Here is a 16,321-nt window from a genome sequence, read left to right as displayed (position 1 = left end):
ACATACATTGGTTCCGAGTCAAGCAAGTCTTAATTTTAAAATTCTCATCCTTGTTTTCAAATCCCTGCGTGTCCTAATCCCTCACTATAATAGACTCCAACAGTTTCCCAGTGACATATGTTAAGCTAACTGGCCTATAGTTGCCTGTTTTTTTGTCTCCAGGATAATTAAAAATAGAACGGATGACATCACACTATCATCCCACCCTCATTTGCATATTTTCCTTTCTGTTTTCAGCAGGCCCCCAGCTTGACAAAGCTGTTCCCAGGGCTGCAGAAACACTGGTGGATCAACCTGTGGCTGGAGACTCGGCACAGTACGATCTGGAATCACTTTTTATCCACACTCGCCATTTATGTGTTCACTTTGGTGATGGGGTAGCAGGGGAAGGACTGGACCACCTAGGCCAAAATATTTGTATGTTGGGTCTAGCTTTTGCAGTACCTTAGACAAGTGCTTCCCAAACTTTTTTTCCACTGTGACTCCATTCAACCCCAGAGTAGTCAATTGGAAAGCTGAACTGAGCAGCCAATTAGGGGACTGAAAGAAGGACCAATCAGGGCAGCAGAAAACTGTCCCATTGAAGAACCATTTGGGAAATATTTCATGTCCCGGCCAGAGTCTTTGCTCGACAGTCACCATTGCTGCCTTGGAGCTCATGACCCCACATGGTTGGCCCCACATGACCCCTGATGGCTTGGGACTCTCTTGGTGCAGCTTTCCCTGAGGTCAGCAGCGGTCACCGTCACTTCGCTGCTGACCACAGATTACAGGCTGTTGAAAGCGAGTCGACCACCCATTTCACATTTTCAGTGGAAGTCTCAGTGGGGAAAAATATAAAGTTGGACCACTGATTCATTGTCCAGATCTACCAACAGATTTATGTATCCTTATAACTATAACAAATGCAGTTATTTCTTCATCTACCTGCAGTGAGTTGCAGGAACCAGCATTTATCTATTCAATTCATTTCAACATTTTTATCCTTGAGAATTCCCATGAGGTATCCACTATCAATATCCACATAAGTAAAACTTGAATTTACCGTACTTTAGACATTAACAATGCAAAATGTGAAAAAAAAATTGAAACATACAGATGCTAATTTCTCCTGACCCACAACTAGGAGCTCCAACTAATCACAAATTTAGAATAGAGCTCAGGAAATCCTTGTCTTCAGCAATTAAGTTTTGGGTTCTTGGAGTGAGAGAGACTATATTAAAGAAAATTTGCACTTTAGAGTAATATATTGTGAAATAGATGGCATAATGCCACTATCATTGTAAAACAGCATATCTAACTCATTGTGATGAGATCTGCTAGTATATGTAAAACATGTTTCATCTAATGCATGGTTATTATACATAATTGATGCTGGAAAACTTGTTTCAACCAAAAAGTTTCACTTCCGTGTTTCTCACAAACCCTTCAGCAGCCATGTCCATTCCTTCCATACCCTGGTATCCCTACGGCCAATAGAATAACCTCCAACTTATTGGGCCCATTTTATGATTGCCCACTAGGGTGCTGAAGAAGGGTGCTTCTCCTATCAGCCACACATATGGGGAAATTGAGGCATGATGCCCATGACTTCCCTTATCTAGTAAATACATCATGACTTCCCTTATCTAGTAAATACATCTGTTTCTGGAGCTGGGATGAGACTAATGCTGCATTATTCGACTAATGAAGTTTTGGTAGTAATTTATTAGGAGCTACCTGGATAATAATATAATTGAAGTCCTATTTTAATTACTGCTGAATAATACACTTAATTGAATGGTAATAGTCACTGCACAAATAAAATCTCTTCATTTCTGAATTAAACAGTGTTAATTGCGAATGAAAACATTGATTTTATCTGTGGTCATGTTGTAAACTGGCCCCATTTAGAATGCCATCTCATTATAAAATTCTCCATTACAACATAGAGCCTCTGATTGACTTCCTTTGTTGTTATAGCACAGTGGCACCAGCAGATTACACAGCCAATAAAGCAAGTGCGGCCTTCAGGCAATCGATACGCAGCTCTCTCTGGCCAAGGACTTGACTTTAAACCTGCCTTCTCGTCAGTAGACAGCTCGCAGTTCCCAACCAAACATGGAGTGATGGAGAGCGATGAACTGTGAAGTTATTTCATTATTTTTGCTTTTACAGGACTTAGAACTGTGAAGATAAGAGAGGCCAAGTGATTCAGGTTTACATGAAGTTGTTTTTCTATGTCCTTGGTGCCTTTGTGAATGTTGCAAGCAACACAATTGAAATGGTGATTTTAAGTAGAGTGCAGATGCTATATAGAAGCAATATGATGATTTCTGTAACTCCTTGTTAATACGGTTGGAAAACTCAACTTATTGAATATAAATGCCAGCAACATCCCAGTTAAAATAATCATGGAAAATTGGATGACAGTCACCAAAGAATATCTTGTTTATTTGAATGTCTGGTATTTCTGTGTTTGTGGAGTTTTCAAAAGCATTGGGATAAGGAAGGTGGTCAGACTATTTTGGCACAATATGAAGTGTTTGATTCTCATCTGCAAAAGGATGTTTTTCACTCAAATGTAGCTTGCAATAGCTCAGACATGCTCCGCAAAACCATAGCATATTGAATAGCTTGTGTTTCTTTATTATAATCATAACTGGTATAGTGCAGCAAGTTGTTTGTACCAGTTAAACCCATTGACTGCAGTGGACATTGTTACTCAAGCGTTTCTGTGCTTATTTATAACTATGCAAGTGAATCTTTTGATTGTTTATTAAAATGGTTAACTTTCTTTCCCTCAGAACTGTTTTGTCAGCATTTACGCTGTTAAGCATGAAGCAGCTAACCACAACGAGACAATTGATTGTGGGGCTCCCTAAATCTCCTTCAGTATTTACATTGGCCAGGATTTTACAGTTGTAAATATGGCAAAACTGTCAATGTTTGCTGCCGTTCCCCTGTGAAACTGAAACAACTCCTGAAGTCCTCAAATGTGCAGTTAAATTTGGAAATTCAGAAGTCGCTACCAATAATTCCCTGCTCCTCCACAGGGTGTGCCATTAAAATCCTTGCAGATGGAAATCAATTAGAAATCAATGGATTGATATCCACTTCCATTTTCTACACTATTAGTCTCGCTGTAAAATCCGTTCAAAATTTTACACCTTGTTAAATGAGATGTAATTGGGTTTTTAAGGGTGTTCATAATTACTGCTAGTCAACAACCTTTCTAACCCCCAAAATGATTTTGAAATCAGTGTAATATCAAAATTATCTATTCTGTAGGTTTTTAAAAACAAATATTTTTTGAAGTTTAACACATTTCAGCCTCTACTTTAATCCCGTGTGTATGTTACAATCTTTATTTTGCTTTTGGTAAAATTTTAAAAAGTGAATGATAAAATCTGCTTGTTACTTCCGGGTTTTCGTTCTTTGAGAATTCTTCAATGTGATTGGCTGCTTAGCTTGCATGCTGGCAAAATTGCTGTATGCCAGATATCCCCTTTAGTTGATGCCAAAATGAAATTAACTTCAGGAAAAAGATGAAACACACAGCCCAGCAATTGCTAGATCTTTTGTGCACGGCTTTCTTTGAGGTCAGCAAGTTCTTTTTATTTTTTCATGGGATGCAGGCACGGTTGCCCATCCCTGATGATGGGATGCAATCAGAGCATTAGCCTGGGTCTCTGATATACTAGTCTAATATCATTACCACTACACCACCATCTCCCTCTAGTGTCATCACTTTGTCACTGACTGCAAAACCCAGGCCAGTAATTCCGTCTGGTTGGTAATAAGCTGACCTCATAGCTACCGTGTATGATGGCTGGGACTTCACCCCTTCTCCATTCAAAGTCAACAAATGACAATTCCACTTCAAACTATAAATTGCTTTCTGGACCCAGACAGAAGGGAGCTTTTAATAAATCAGTCAATAAATGCTCATCTGTATGGGGTCTTTTTTTGACCTATCATGCCAGCTAACAACAAGTTACTTGTTAAAATGTCACACATATCTAACTATATACCCACCGACAAACATAGGAACTGTTCCACAACAGTTAGCTATTTATTTTCATTTTACAGATATTTTTGACAACAAAATCATGTGAAATAGCCTTTTAGATTTTCTGAGAAATGCTTCAGGTTGTTTAGCAGTTTACAGTACCTTTCCTGATTCAGTATATACAGGCTGCAATATTACATAAAGTGCCAGGTTAGCTTAAGCCAAGTGTTTTAATGTAAACTTGCACTTGTAAAGAAATAATGGATTGTTTATCTTGTGAATAAAGTTTTATTTATTCCAATATATTTTCAAGCTGTGAACTTGCTTGGGGGATATCTGCCAGTGAGGCGACAATGAAGCAGAATGGCTATGGTTAGAGGACTTGAGCCTATTTTGCCACCACTGCTTGCTGACATGCACTTCCTGCTCATTCATTACTTATCAAGCCATTTGATTGGCTCAGATTTCATACTCATGAACTAACAAATCAGATGGGTAATGTATGGTAATGCATTGAGATCTTAACTTCCACGTTGTGGTGGTGAAGAAAATAGCAGAGTTCAAAAGGATGGGCTTATAACAATGACAACTTGCACTTATGTTTAATGTAGTAAAACATTGCTGCCCTTTCTGCCAGGCCTTTGACTGGGTGATGAAGGAGCCTGCCTAACTCAGGTAGGAGCCTCACTCATCCATGATTAATATAGGACCTAATGCAATTTTAATTGCCTACTGTGTGAAGGCTTTCTCCTCTGTGCCTGGCCACACCACTTCCACGTCTTAACTTCCTTTTGGTACTGCTTCCAGATCGAGGGTAACCAGGTCACATGGACAACTATTTCTTATTATCCAAGAAAATTACAGTTGATCCCTATACAATTGATGCAAACTCTTAAAAATTCTTCGCAAACATTCTTCAAAACAATTACAGTTTCCCCAAATATTTTAAAGAAATTACAAATTTTTCTTACTGTTACTGCTTCTGGGACAACAGGATAGTCCACCATGGGAACATCACAGCCAAACATGATCATGCACACATCTACTTTCCACACGTGCACTTTCAAGAAGGATCACCAAATGCTGAACAGCAGCAAGAAAACCTGATATTCTGCATTCTATTTCAAGTCCCCTTTTGGAGGTCAGTTAACTCAGTAAAAACCATGGCCTCTATATAAAACCCCAACAAGGAGCAAAGGGTCAGGGTGGTGTTAAAATCATCCGCCCGGAAGCAATTTTCACTGAAGCCAGCAGATTCCATTAGTCTTGCAACACAATGAGGACCCTGAAATGAAACTTAAGTGCAGCATGGGTTTGTCACAGGTTGCCAAGAAACCGGAAATGGGAATGCTTATTGGAGTTCATAACTTTCCACATGAAAGCTGCTGCAATAACAGGTGCACCCTCAGTTTATTACGAGCTAATGTCTGGCAGCGGTTCATGGCTTCAGATAGTGATGTGGAGATTCTAGAGTTGTCAAGGGGCAAGTTCATTATGGGAGCTGCTATTGTCACAGTGTGAGGACCACATGAACCTCTTTGTCACTAAGATTGAGACCATTCATTCAGCTACCTCTGCTGCTAGCCTCCATTCCTAGTCCACCAAACCAAGATTTCCCCCCTGCCCCAGCTCTGAACTTGCACATTTCCCTAGCTTCTTTCACACCTCATCTCATGTCCTCTCTAACCTCATCCTGTTCAGGAGATCCACCTCCTACTGCATTAATCCTATTCCCATCAAACTGCTGACTACACAACTGTTATGACGTGGCAGATGATGTGTGGCAGGTGCACCAAATCCACACGGGCAACTTGGTCATACTATCACAACGGTTTTGCAATTTGTATTTATAATGAGAAGTTATGTGCATAATATCCACCAAGACCTTTAGAGGTTTTAAAAGTTAAATGTAAATATTTATTGACAAAGTGAAAGATTTCAAGCACGTGCAAGAAGACTACAATAATAACTCCTAAAATTCCTAATTAACCTGACCCCCTCTTTAAGGCAACAGTCCAAAATAGATTTTACATTTAAAACAGAACAAGCAAGTTAACACAATAACTACTTGACAGTGGAATTCTAAATGGCTATTCCCCAAATTCAGTTTCGTTATATAGCAGACTTGTGCACAAATGACTGGAGACTTCATTAAGGCTATTTCACACACTCCTGTTGGATTTTAAAAACAGAAACAGCTGGAAAAACTCAGCAGGCCTAACAGCATCTGTGGAGAGAAAAACAGAGTTAACATTTTGAGTCTGTATGGCTCTTCTTCAGAGCTAAAGAGAAGTAAAAATGTGATGAAATTTATGCTGCTTCAGGGGGGTGGAGCAGGTGATGTTGGATAGAAGGCCAGCGATAGATGGGGGAAAAGGAGAGATTGACAAAGATGTCATGAACAGAAGGACAAAGGAGGTGTTAATGGTAGTGGTAAGGGCTAAAGGAGGTGCTGATCTTGGCATTAAGGTAAGAAAGCAAAATGTGGTGATAGCAGGACAAGGGTAAGCACTCTGAAAAGAACAACATGAACAAGTGACAGATGGCCCTTGTGGGGGTGGAGGCTTGTGATATCCCACAGTGGTCACCTGTGGAACTCTGAAAGGAGCCACTGGCGTAAAAATTGAGCGCCATGGTCACTTTCACGGCCACTGGCAGTGTTATGCCCTCCATGTCCCCGTGGTGATAAATCCTGCAGCAAGTGCAGATGTGAGTGACCAGTTCCCTGCACTGGTTCTCAGTCATCTGCAGGAATGAAAGGCGGTGTTTATAGACCCTGGGTCTGGCTGGATGGTGACCAGCGACAGCTCCCTGTGGCTCTTCACCAGCCACCCCTTCTTCCAGAGGGTGCTCCTCCTCCCTCTGCACAGCCAGGCACCTCCGTCACTCTCTTCTCCTTCATCTCCACTCTCTGAATGGCATGAGGCATACAGCTAGTTCACCAGGCTCCATGTTGCTGAAGTACTCCTCCTGCAGGATGAAAGAGAGAGGCACATGGGTTAGCTTGGGTTCCTGGATGGCCTGAGTTTAGTGCGCTGCATGGCTGCCCAAAACCCCACCCACCTCCGCCCCACTCAAAACTCAAACCTTAAACTTAACCTTCTTTGCTCCAAGGAGAACAGTCCAAACTTTTCCAGCCTCTCCTCATAACTGAAGTACCGCATCCCTGGTAATGTCCTGGTAAACCTCCTCGGTGCATCCTTCCTGAAATATGATTCCGGAATTCTCCACAATATTTCAACTGAGGCCTATTCAGTGATTTATAAAGCTTGAGCATGATCTCTTTGCTTTTATGTTCTATTCCCCTCTTAAAAACCCAAGTACCCATACGTTTTTAAGCCACTTTATCAATTTGTCCTGCCACCTTTAAAGATTTGTGTAAATGATTTCTCTGCTTATTCAGATTTTTCAAAATCGTGCCATTTATATTACACTCTTTCCATATTAATCCTCTCAAAGTGCATTGCCTCACCCTTTTCCACACTGAACTCTGTCTGCCAAGCTTCTACGCATGTCACCATCCTGCCTATGTCATCCTGAAGTCTGTGACTATCCTTGTCACTATTTACTACGTTGCCAAGTTTCACATCATTTGTAATCTTTAGAATGCTCTACACCTGAGTCTAGGTCATTTATAAAAATTGAGCAGATTGTGCGCCAGGCAGTGTCAAACACTATTTGGTGTCCAGCCATTTGATCCTTGCTGCTGCTGTTAATGTCCTTTCTTAAACACACAGTTAAACATGCTGCATGAGGGACCCCTACCAGTGCTATCTGAAGGCATCGCCATCCAACTTACAGTGAGGTGCTTTTGACTTTATTTTCTTGCTGCAGAGTTAATGGGAATACTGTGTCTTGTGTTTGTTGGAGGAGTTGACAGAAGTTTTTTCAGAGGGGAATAATGCTAGGCCTTTGGAGGGAGTAGTGTGGACTTGAAAGGCCTTTAAGCAATAAACTTGCTGACAGTCATGGAGAATAGAGTTGGAGTTCCTCTGGGGTTACAGCATGACATCAGAGAGGGGAAGCTGTTTACAGAGGAGGGAGGAGGAGACTGTACCCACTGCCTGGAGTTTGAATAGTGCACTTCTCCTACCTCCAGCTCAGCCAGAAGCAGTGTCTACAGTGGTTACAATTCACCAAGGAGGTGGTCACTGCACTGTGCCTTTTTCTTGAACCAGAAATTCAGCCAGAGAGCAGGGTGAGGGCGATGCTGCCAATGGCTGTGAAGATCACCGTGACCCTCAATTTCTATACCAGAGGGTCCTTTCAGACTGGAACAGGCACCATCGGCAACATCTCATTGTCAGTCATTCATTGCCGCATCAAGGAGGGTAACAGAGGTTCTGTCTGTCGGGTGATGGGACTTCATTTTCATCTCTCTAAGCAGGGAGAATCAGGAGGAGCGGGCACGTGGCTTTGTCAGGGTAGCAGGATTCTCGATGATGCAGGAAGCTATGGATTGCTGGCACCTGGCTCTGTGGGTGCCACCTCTCAATGTGGAGATGTACTGAAACTGGAAAGGTTCCACTTCCTGAAGGTGCAGTTGGTGTGTGACCGCTCACGGACTATCATGTTGGTGAATACCTGCTATCCTCGGAGCAGCCATGATGCTTTTATCCTGCATCACTCAGCTGTTCCCACCATCTCCTAGCCACCACGATGAACAGAGAGTGGCTGCTTGGCAACAAGGGATACCCTTTGTAAACATGGCTGATAACTCCCCTCCACAACACATGGCCAGTGCTCCTCCATTGAGGACCATTCAGTAACTAGGATATGGTGGGGGAGGTCATCAGTAATGGCTCCACTACCTGGTTCATTTGTGGGGAGCCAGCCAGTGTTCAGTGTAACCTCTCCCAGTTCGGGATGGATTGCTCCACCCTCCACAATCTGACGGTCACAAAAGTACAGCCATTGCCTCCTTCAGCAAACACCCCAGAAGGAAGAAGAAGAGGAGGGGGTGGAGGAAGGGAAAAAGCATCCAGGAATAATTTGGATGGGCTGTCTGTGAGCATCTCACCAGTCTCCGGTTCCCCTGAAAAAAATCCCCAAATCCCCATTGCTCCACAAATTCCTGCTATTACAGATTCTTTGTCTCAGTGCTGAAACAAAGTCAACACAAAACAACCATTTGCGTGTGGATGGTGCCTCAGCAACCTGAGTAATCTGTTGGAGCACAGAGAGCTGGACTGCAAGCCACTTTGAAAACTGAGGCATGCTGAAATCCTGACAGCAATCTGAGCCTGCATGGCAACAAGATGGACTTGCATAGCAACAAGCAGGGATCTCCTGATCTCAGTTCGGGCCTTCAGACATTGTGGTGCAATGGAAGCTGAGACATTGGCCAGCAGATGGTCAGGGGCAGATGAACACAGGATATGACCTGAACCAGGCCTTAAATCCCAGTGACACCCACTGGGGTGGAAAGAGGGAGTTTTTCCTTTCGTGGCTCCATTGTTACTGCTGGCTATTTATTACAGACTGACTGCTGTTCCTCACTGAACCCATTGAGGACGTCACTACTATTTGATGCTGCTTCTGCTAACTTCCTGTACACCCGAGTGGCCCTGTCCTGGTAGTGTCCCTCTCTGTATTGGCTCACCCTGACCTACCATGTTTGAAAAACAACGAAATACTCCGATGTGACCTCACACCACCCGATAACATTCTTGGTATTATTAAGCTAATACAGAATGTTTGCAGAGTCCACTGAAGTAAGGACAACACTAACTTTATGAAAACATCTTTTCCTGAAGGCTCCCTCTTACCATAAGGTTTTACAAGAGAGTGCAAGGTCATTATGAGGATGTTGTCAGGACTGGAAAATTACAGCTCTGATGAAAGATTGGATAGGCTGGGGCTGTTCTCCTTGGAACAGAGGGGAAATTTGATTGAGATGCACAAAATTGTGAGGGGCCTGGATAGAGTGGATGAGAAGGACTGATTTACTTTAGCAGAGTATTAGTGACTCAGGGGCATGGATTTAAAGGGATTGATAGAAAGATTAGAAGGAAGCTGAGGAAAAATCTTTTCACCCGGAGGGTGGTAGACATCTGAAACTCACTGGCAGAAACTCTCAATTCACTTAAAAGATGTTGGGATATGCACCTCAAGTGCTGTAGCTTGCAGGACTACGGACTAAATTTTGGAAAGTGGGACTAGGCTGAGTGGCTGATTTTTTGACTGGCACAGGCATTATGGACCAAGTGGCCTCTTTCTGTGCTGTAAACCTTTTATGTGATGTTGCATCACTTCCTGTGATGATACACACAGTATCTGAGTAGAATATTACACAATTAGAATTAACCCTTATCCTACATCTCCCCCCTCCCCTCCAAACCTCTGGCTTCCATTTCCATATTGCGAACGCCAAATAAACCACAACTTTACCCTGGTGTGTTGCATCCTTAATCTTGTTTTCCTCTCTTAGGTCCTCTTCTTTCCTCCCTTCCCTTTATAGGGACAACTGTTGTGGTGGTTTCACAACTCTATGAGATTGGGTCCTCTTCTCCTTTGGTGGAGATTGGGGGGTTTGAGTCCTGCAGATGGTCCCTCAGACTCTGCTGGGCAGAAGGGGAATGGGTAGGTAACTCAGGCTCACCTGTCAGGTAGTCATCCAGATTGGTGAATGAATGCAGCATCTCTGGCCGGTTGGTGTGGGTAGATAACTACTTCCACTGGTAGGAGGCTGCTTCTGTGTACAACAAGTGTATGTCTGTTCTGTTTCACCACACCGTTATCTGTTTGGATGAGGTAGGACCATGAATGAGGTGACTGTTCAATCACTAATTCATAGTGAGCTTGGTCTCAGATCCAGGTCTCCTTGTTGGAGGTCTGGGGGGTTGTCTTGTGATGTTTGTCATAGTTCTACATTTGGTTGGAATGGTTCTTGTCCTCTTTCTCTCTCACTTTGTCCAAATCATCAGCTTATACATAGGGCTTGAGTATATGGGAGAGTAGGGAGTTGAGTTCTCAGGCTTCTTCCCATTAGGAGTTCACACGGTGCTAGGCTATTTGGAGTGGAGTTGAACGATAGCTCAATGGTGCAAGTTGGATGTCATTGTTCTTCTTTAGTAATGCTTTCATTGTAGACACTCCTACACCACTGGCTTGAGGGTATCTTGCTGAGATTGGAGCATGGACAAATCCGTACAATGCTGTGAACTCCTTAAAGTATTCATTGGCAAACTGCGGTCCATTGTTGCAAATATCTCCTTCAGCGATGTAATCATGGCTTCAGAAGTGTGACCCTGCAGTTACTTAACTTCTATCCATCTGCAGCAGCAGTCTATACAATCAAGAACATCATAGCTCTGTGTTCATAGAGGCCATCCCAAGACATTCCCATGGTGGTGATGGAAAAGAAGATGACATCAGCGGTTCTCTTGTCTCCTGATGATGAGTAGCACAAGTAATACAGTTTGATATCACCTCTTCCAGCCACTTTGGGAGACCTGGCCACCAAGCAGAATATCTTGCCCTGGCTTGACATTTTGTGATACCCAAATACCCTTGGTGCAATCGTTGTAGTTTGTTGAGTCTCAGGGCTGTCAGGATCACCACCCTCTCGTCATAGATGAGTAAATCATCAACTAGACTGAGGTGCCCTCTCTGTTCACAGTACTGTCTGAGAATGGGATTGTGTGGTATGTATGCTGGCCATCCTTTGACACAGTGCTCTCTGACCTGAGCACAATCTTCATCAGATTTCTGCGCATCTCTGATTTCATTCAGTCACTGAGTTATTGCTGCTAGGGCTGTGGTTGTTGTCGATGCAAAGGTTTCTACCTCTTCAACAAGGACTCCATCATCTTGTTCAGCCCTTGCCACTGGATTCGGGACAAAGCATCTGCTGTACTCTGCTGTTTACCCAGAACATACTCTGTCCTTAATCCAGCCTCAGCATCCTCAGTCTGAATTGTTGTACTTTTGGAGGCATTTTTGTTAACTCATTTGAATTTTAGAGTGTCACTAAGGGTTTGTGGTCTGTCTCTATCTTGAAGCGGAGACCAAGAACATAATCTGCAATCTTTTCACAAGCCCATGTAGCAGCTAATGCCTCTTTCTCTATCACTGCATATCTCTGTTCAGTCACTGCCAGTGAACGGGATGCACAGTAAACTGGTCAACACTTTCCATCCGTCTGTAGCTGAACGAGTACAGCTCCAGTCCTGTACAAGATGAATCTGCAGCAATGATAGTGGGTAGTTCTGGGTCATAGTGAGTTGAAATATCAGGTGATATCAGCATCTCTTTGATTTTCTCAAATGGCCTCTGCTGAGTTTCCTCCCAGCACCATGTATTGTCTTGTTATAACAGCTGACGTAGTGGCTCATTGACAACAGCTGGTTGGGCAGGAACTTTCTGACTTGGTTTACCTTACCCATGAATCTCTGGGGCTCAGTCACGTTCCGAGGAACTGGAAACTCCTTGATTGCTCTTGTTTTCTGTGAGTCAACTCTGACACCGGATACATCCACAATATCCCAAGGAGCGTGACAGTCGGCTGTGAGAATTCACATTTGTCGTTGAGTGTAAGTCTTGCTTCCTAATGGCCTTGTAGCATAGCTCACATCCTAGTGTCATGTTCTGTCTGAGTAGATCCATGGATCAGGATATCATCCATGTGACTCCATCCAGTCCTTCTAGGATACTTGACATTGTCCCCTGGAAGATTTCTGGACTTGATGTGATGCCGAAAGGTAATCTGTTGAGACTAAACCTCCCAACAGTGTAATGACTGTTGTGAGCAGCTTAGACTCTTTGCCGAAGGGTAGTTACCAAAAGCTGCATCTAGCTTCGTGAAGATTGAACTTTTTCCCAATTTTGATAACCTCTCGTCCACAGATGACAAAGGATAAACATCACATTCAACTGCCTTGTTCAGGTCTGTAAGATCTATACACGTTCTTGATCGATACATTGGGCTTTGACACTGGGACTATCCCCAATCTCCAGCATGTCGGTTCTGTCACAGGTGAAATCACCCCTTGTTCATCATAGAGTCAATTTCCTTCTTTACATTTGGCAAGAGCAGATGAGGAACTTTTCTGGGTGTAAACAGACACACTGGCTTCATTTCAGGGCATAGAGTGATGTGGTACGTTGTCTTCAGCTTTCCTAGTCCTGTGAACAGCTGCGGCAATTCAGAACTAAGATTTTTTGGCTGATCTTCTCAGCTTTCCAGTTCCTCTACTCTGCCAATCAGATGCAAGTCGGTACAGGCCTTCCTGCTTAAGTGTGAACAGCTCTAGTTCAGGATCACATATAAGATTCCAGTAATTTTTCTCTCTCTATATTGATATGTATAGTCAGTTGTCCTATGACCTTGAGTTCTTTCCCTCCCGCCCCATGTAGTTTTTAGCATGATGGCTGATGCATTGTTCAACATCTGAGAGAAGCACCTGTGTCTAATTTAAAGCATGTCTTGTTTCCCTCAATGAGGATATCAGCACTCCTATAGCTTGGCTCCTGAGCCTCTCCAAGGTAATGCACTTCAATATCATGGATATCATCTGCTTCATGGATCTTGCCACCTTTCAAAGGCTCCCCTTTGTCTGTATTCTGTACAGGCTTCTTGCTGTGGCACACAGCCTGGAAGTGGCCTATCTTTGTGTGTAAATGGAATTTGGTCCCTCTGGTAGGGCAGTCTTTATGCCTGTGTTTGTTCTTGCCACCCCGATTGCAATTAGCCAGGCTGTTGATGGATGCTCTCCCTGCCTCCCCTGCTTTTCCATGACCACCCCTCTGTTTTTAAATTTGACATACTCTACTCAGTCAACTACTTTTTAGATAGGGCTGCCCCATCACCTCTAATCACCGATCGATTTTGCTTCTTGACCTCAGCTTGCCTGCTCAGTTGGACTGCCTATGTTAAGGTGGGATCAGCTCTCAACTGCGAGCAGTCAGACAAGGCATCATCCAACAGTCTGATGACAACCCTGTCTTTGATTTTTTTAAGGTATCATACCCACAGTTCTCTGAAAGTTTATTCAAGTCATTTATAAATTCAATAATACTTTCCCTTTGTTGTTGGGTGAGTTTGTTAAATTTAGCCTGCTCAACAACAGTATTCTTCCTCAGACTGAAGCATTTATCAAGGGCTGTGATTACTTCATACTTGGCTTCTTCCTCATTGATACCCTGCCTGAACTTACTGTGGTTCTTCCTGAGAGCCTAAGCGGTTAATTCGTCAACTCATAATCCCCTTCTGTCACTATGGGGAAATATTCACTCCAGTTAAGAAATTTAACATTTAACAATGCTCATTATATATATTTACAAGCAACAATGCAAAAAGTTATTGCTTGGTGAATTAAAAACAACTGTCAGTGGAAAAGGTTAACTTTTTTGCATAAGACAATATTGTCAAATGTGTCCCTTCACAGAATTTTAAAAACTTTGCCCAATGGAAAAGAACCAAACTTTACTGCTTTTTTATCAAAATCTTTATACTTGCAAAACTTGAAGAAAAATCCTTTTATTTCATCTTTCACAATTGGAAATCCACTTCACAGACTCACAGATAACCACCAAACATCATTAGTTACATTATTATTAACTTCAAGGAAATTATTTTCTGTCAGGAAAGGCAGCAGCTTTTCCGAATTAAACTCCAATTCGTTTTAAAGCATTGAACACGTTTTATGAGATGTCAAATTCAAGATTTTCCAGGATTTTGCCAGAGAGATAACTGGGGATCTTTTTTTTGTATTACCTTTTTCAGATCACATTCAATTACAAAATCTAATGAAAGGCTTTTGACTTGAAACATTCATTGTGTTCCTCTCTCCACAGAAGCTGTCTAACCTGCTGAGGATAGCCAGCTTTTTCTGTTTTTATTACAAAACCTAAGGGTGCTATTAGTTTAGTAACAGCTATCACATTCCAATATAATCAACATGACTAACAAACAGAAACACTTCAAATGTCCAAACTTTTGAAGTCATCAAAACATGTCAATTACATTCAACACTAACTTCTTATCCTCACCAAACCTTTAACCTTTTATGAAATTCAAGACTGTCAGTGTTTTAATTGCCTTATGCCCAGAATAACTCAGTGTTCATAATGAAAGTCTCATTTTTACAATTTAATGGATTATTTAACCTCAATAATTTCAATTCAGTTCAAACTACTATCTTATTGACTAAATACAATGCACAACAGATAAAATGATCAAAATAGCCCATGTTTACAAAAACCCATTATTTCGTCAAGTGCCTTTCTAAATGATTGTAAAATATGAATATAACTGAAGAAAATATGAAACTTCACAGCTGAATGAAATATCTGTGACATTCGCACATTTAAGGGTTGATGTTGGAACTTCCCACAACTTGTAAGCTCTGAAACTATCATACAGGCTATTAGAGAGAGTCCTCTCCTTAGACACTCCCTCGGGATCGAGGATGACTTGCTTCCAAGGGGTTGATGGGTTCTGAGATGGTTGATAAGTCCAATGTGTGGACTGCTGACTCTGTCACATGAGGGCAGGTGGTGCTTGAAGGGTTGGGTCGATGAGATGTTTGGAGGTTTTTGCCTCTGCATGTTCCTGACAAAGTCTCTCGATGGTCTGTCCGCAAGAAAGACCCAAACCTCCCTGTCGCTTGCCATTTTAACACTCCACCCTGTTCTCTTGCCAACATGTCTGTCCTTGGCTTGCTGCATTGTTCCAGTGAAGCCCAACGCAAACTGGAGGAACAGCACCTCATCTTCCGACTAGGCACTTTACAGCCCTCTGGGCTGAATATTGAATTCAACAACTTTAGATATTAAACTCCCCCTCCCCCCATCCCCACCCCGTTTCTTTTTCCCCCCCACGCACTTTTTTTTCAATAATTTATATAGATTCTTCTTTCCCCACCTATTTCCATTATTTTTAAATCTAAAACTAAAACCTTTAGTCTTTCCACCCCACCCCAACTAGAGCTGTACTTTGAATATCCTGTTTTCCATTCTTAATTAGCACTTTTCTCAGACAAAGACCACCACCTTCAACACCTCTTTGACCCTTTTGTCTGTGACATCCTTTGATTATCTGCTCACACCACACCCTCAATGTGTCTCTTTCCCCCCCCGCCCCCCCCCCCCCCACCCCGCGCCCCCCCCCCCACCCCACCCACCTTAAACCAATTTATATTTCTCCCTTGCTGAAACTATGCTGCAGTTCTGCCGAAGGGCCATGAGGTCTCGAAACGTTAACTGATTTCTTCTCCGCCGATGCTGCCAGACTTGCTGAGTTTTTCCAGGTAATTCTGTTTTTGTTTTGTTTTGGATTTCCAGCATCCGCAGTAGCTTTTAGCTTTTTGTTTTTAGTCTCTTGATGTG

At 42.6% G+C, this 16,321-nt stretch overlaps 1 protein-coding gene across 3 annotated transcripts in view; it reads left to right on the top strand.

Annotated features, from left to right (window-relative positions):
* LOC144695004 (myopalladin-like) overlaps positions 1–4,292 on the top strand; it is a 383,661-nt gene extending 379,369 nt beyond the window's left edge. For all 3 annotated transcript variants that reach the window (XM_078565852.1, XM_078565849.1, XM_078565851.1), the window contains one exon: positions 1,963–4,292. In XM_078565852.1, the coding sequence (XP_078421978.1) occupies positions 1,963–2,129 (167 nt within the window). In that variant the 3' untranslated portion in view covers positions 2,130–4,292. The remainder of the gene's footprint in view (positions 1–1,962) is intronic.
* Positions 4,293–16,321: the final 12,029 nt, after the last annotated feature.

The sequence above is a fragment of the Cetorhinus maximus genome, chromosome 20 (genome assembly GCF_964194155.1).
Source record: "Cetorhinus maximus chromosome 20, sCetMax3.hap1.1, whole genome shotgun sequence".
NCBI lineage: Eukaryota > Metazoa > Chordata > Chondrichthyes > Lamniformes > Cetorhinidae > Cetorhinus > Cetorhinus maximus.
Note: the sequence above shows the minus strand (reverse complement) of the source record. Positions and strands in the feature narration are given on the sequence as shown.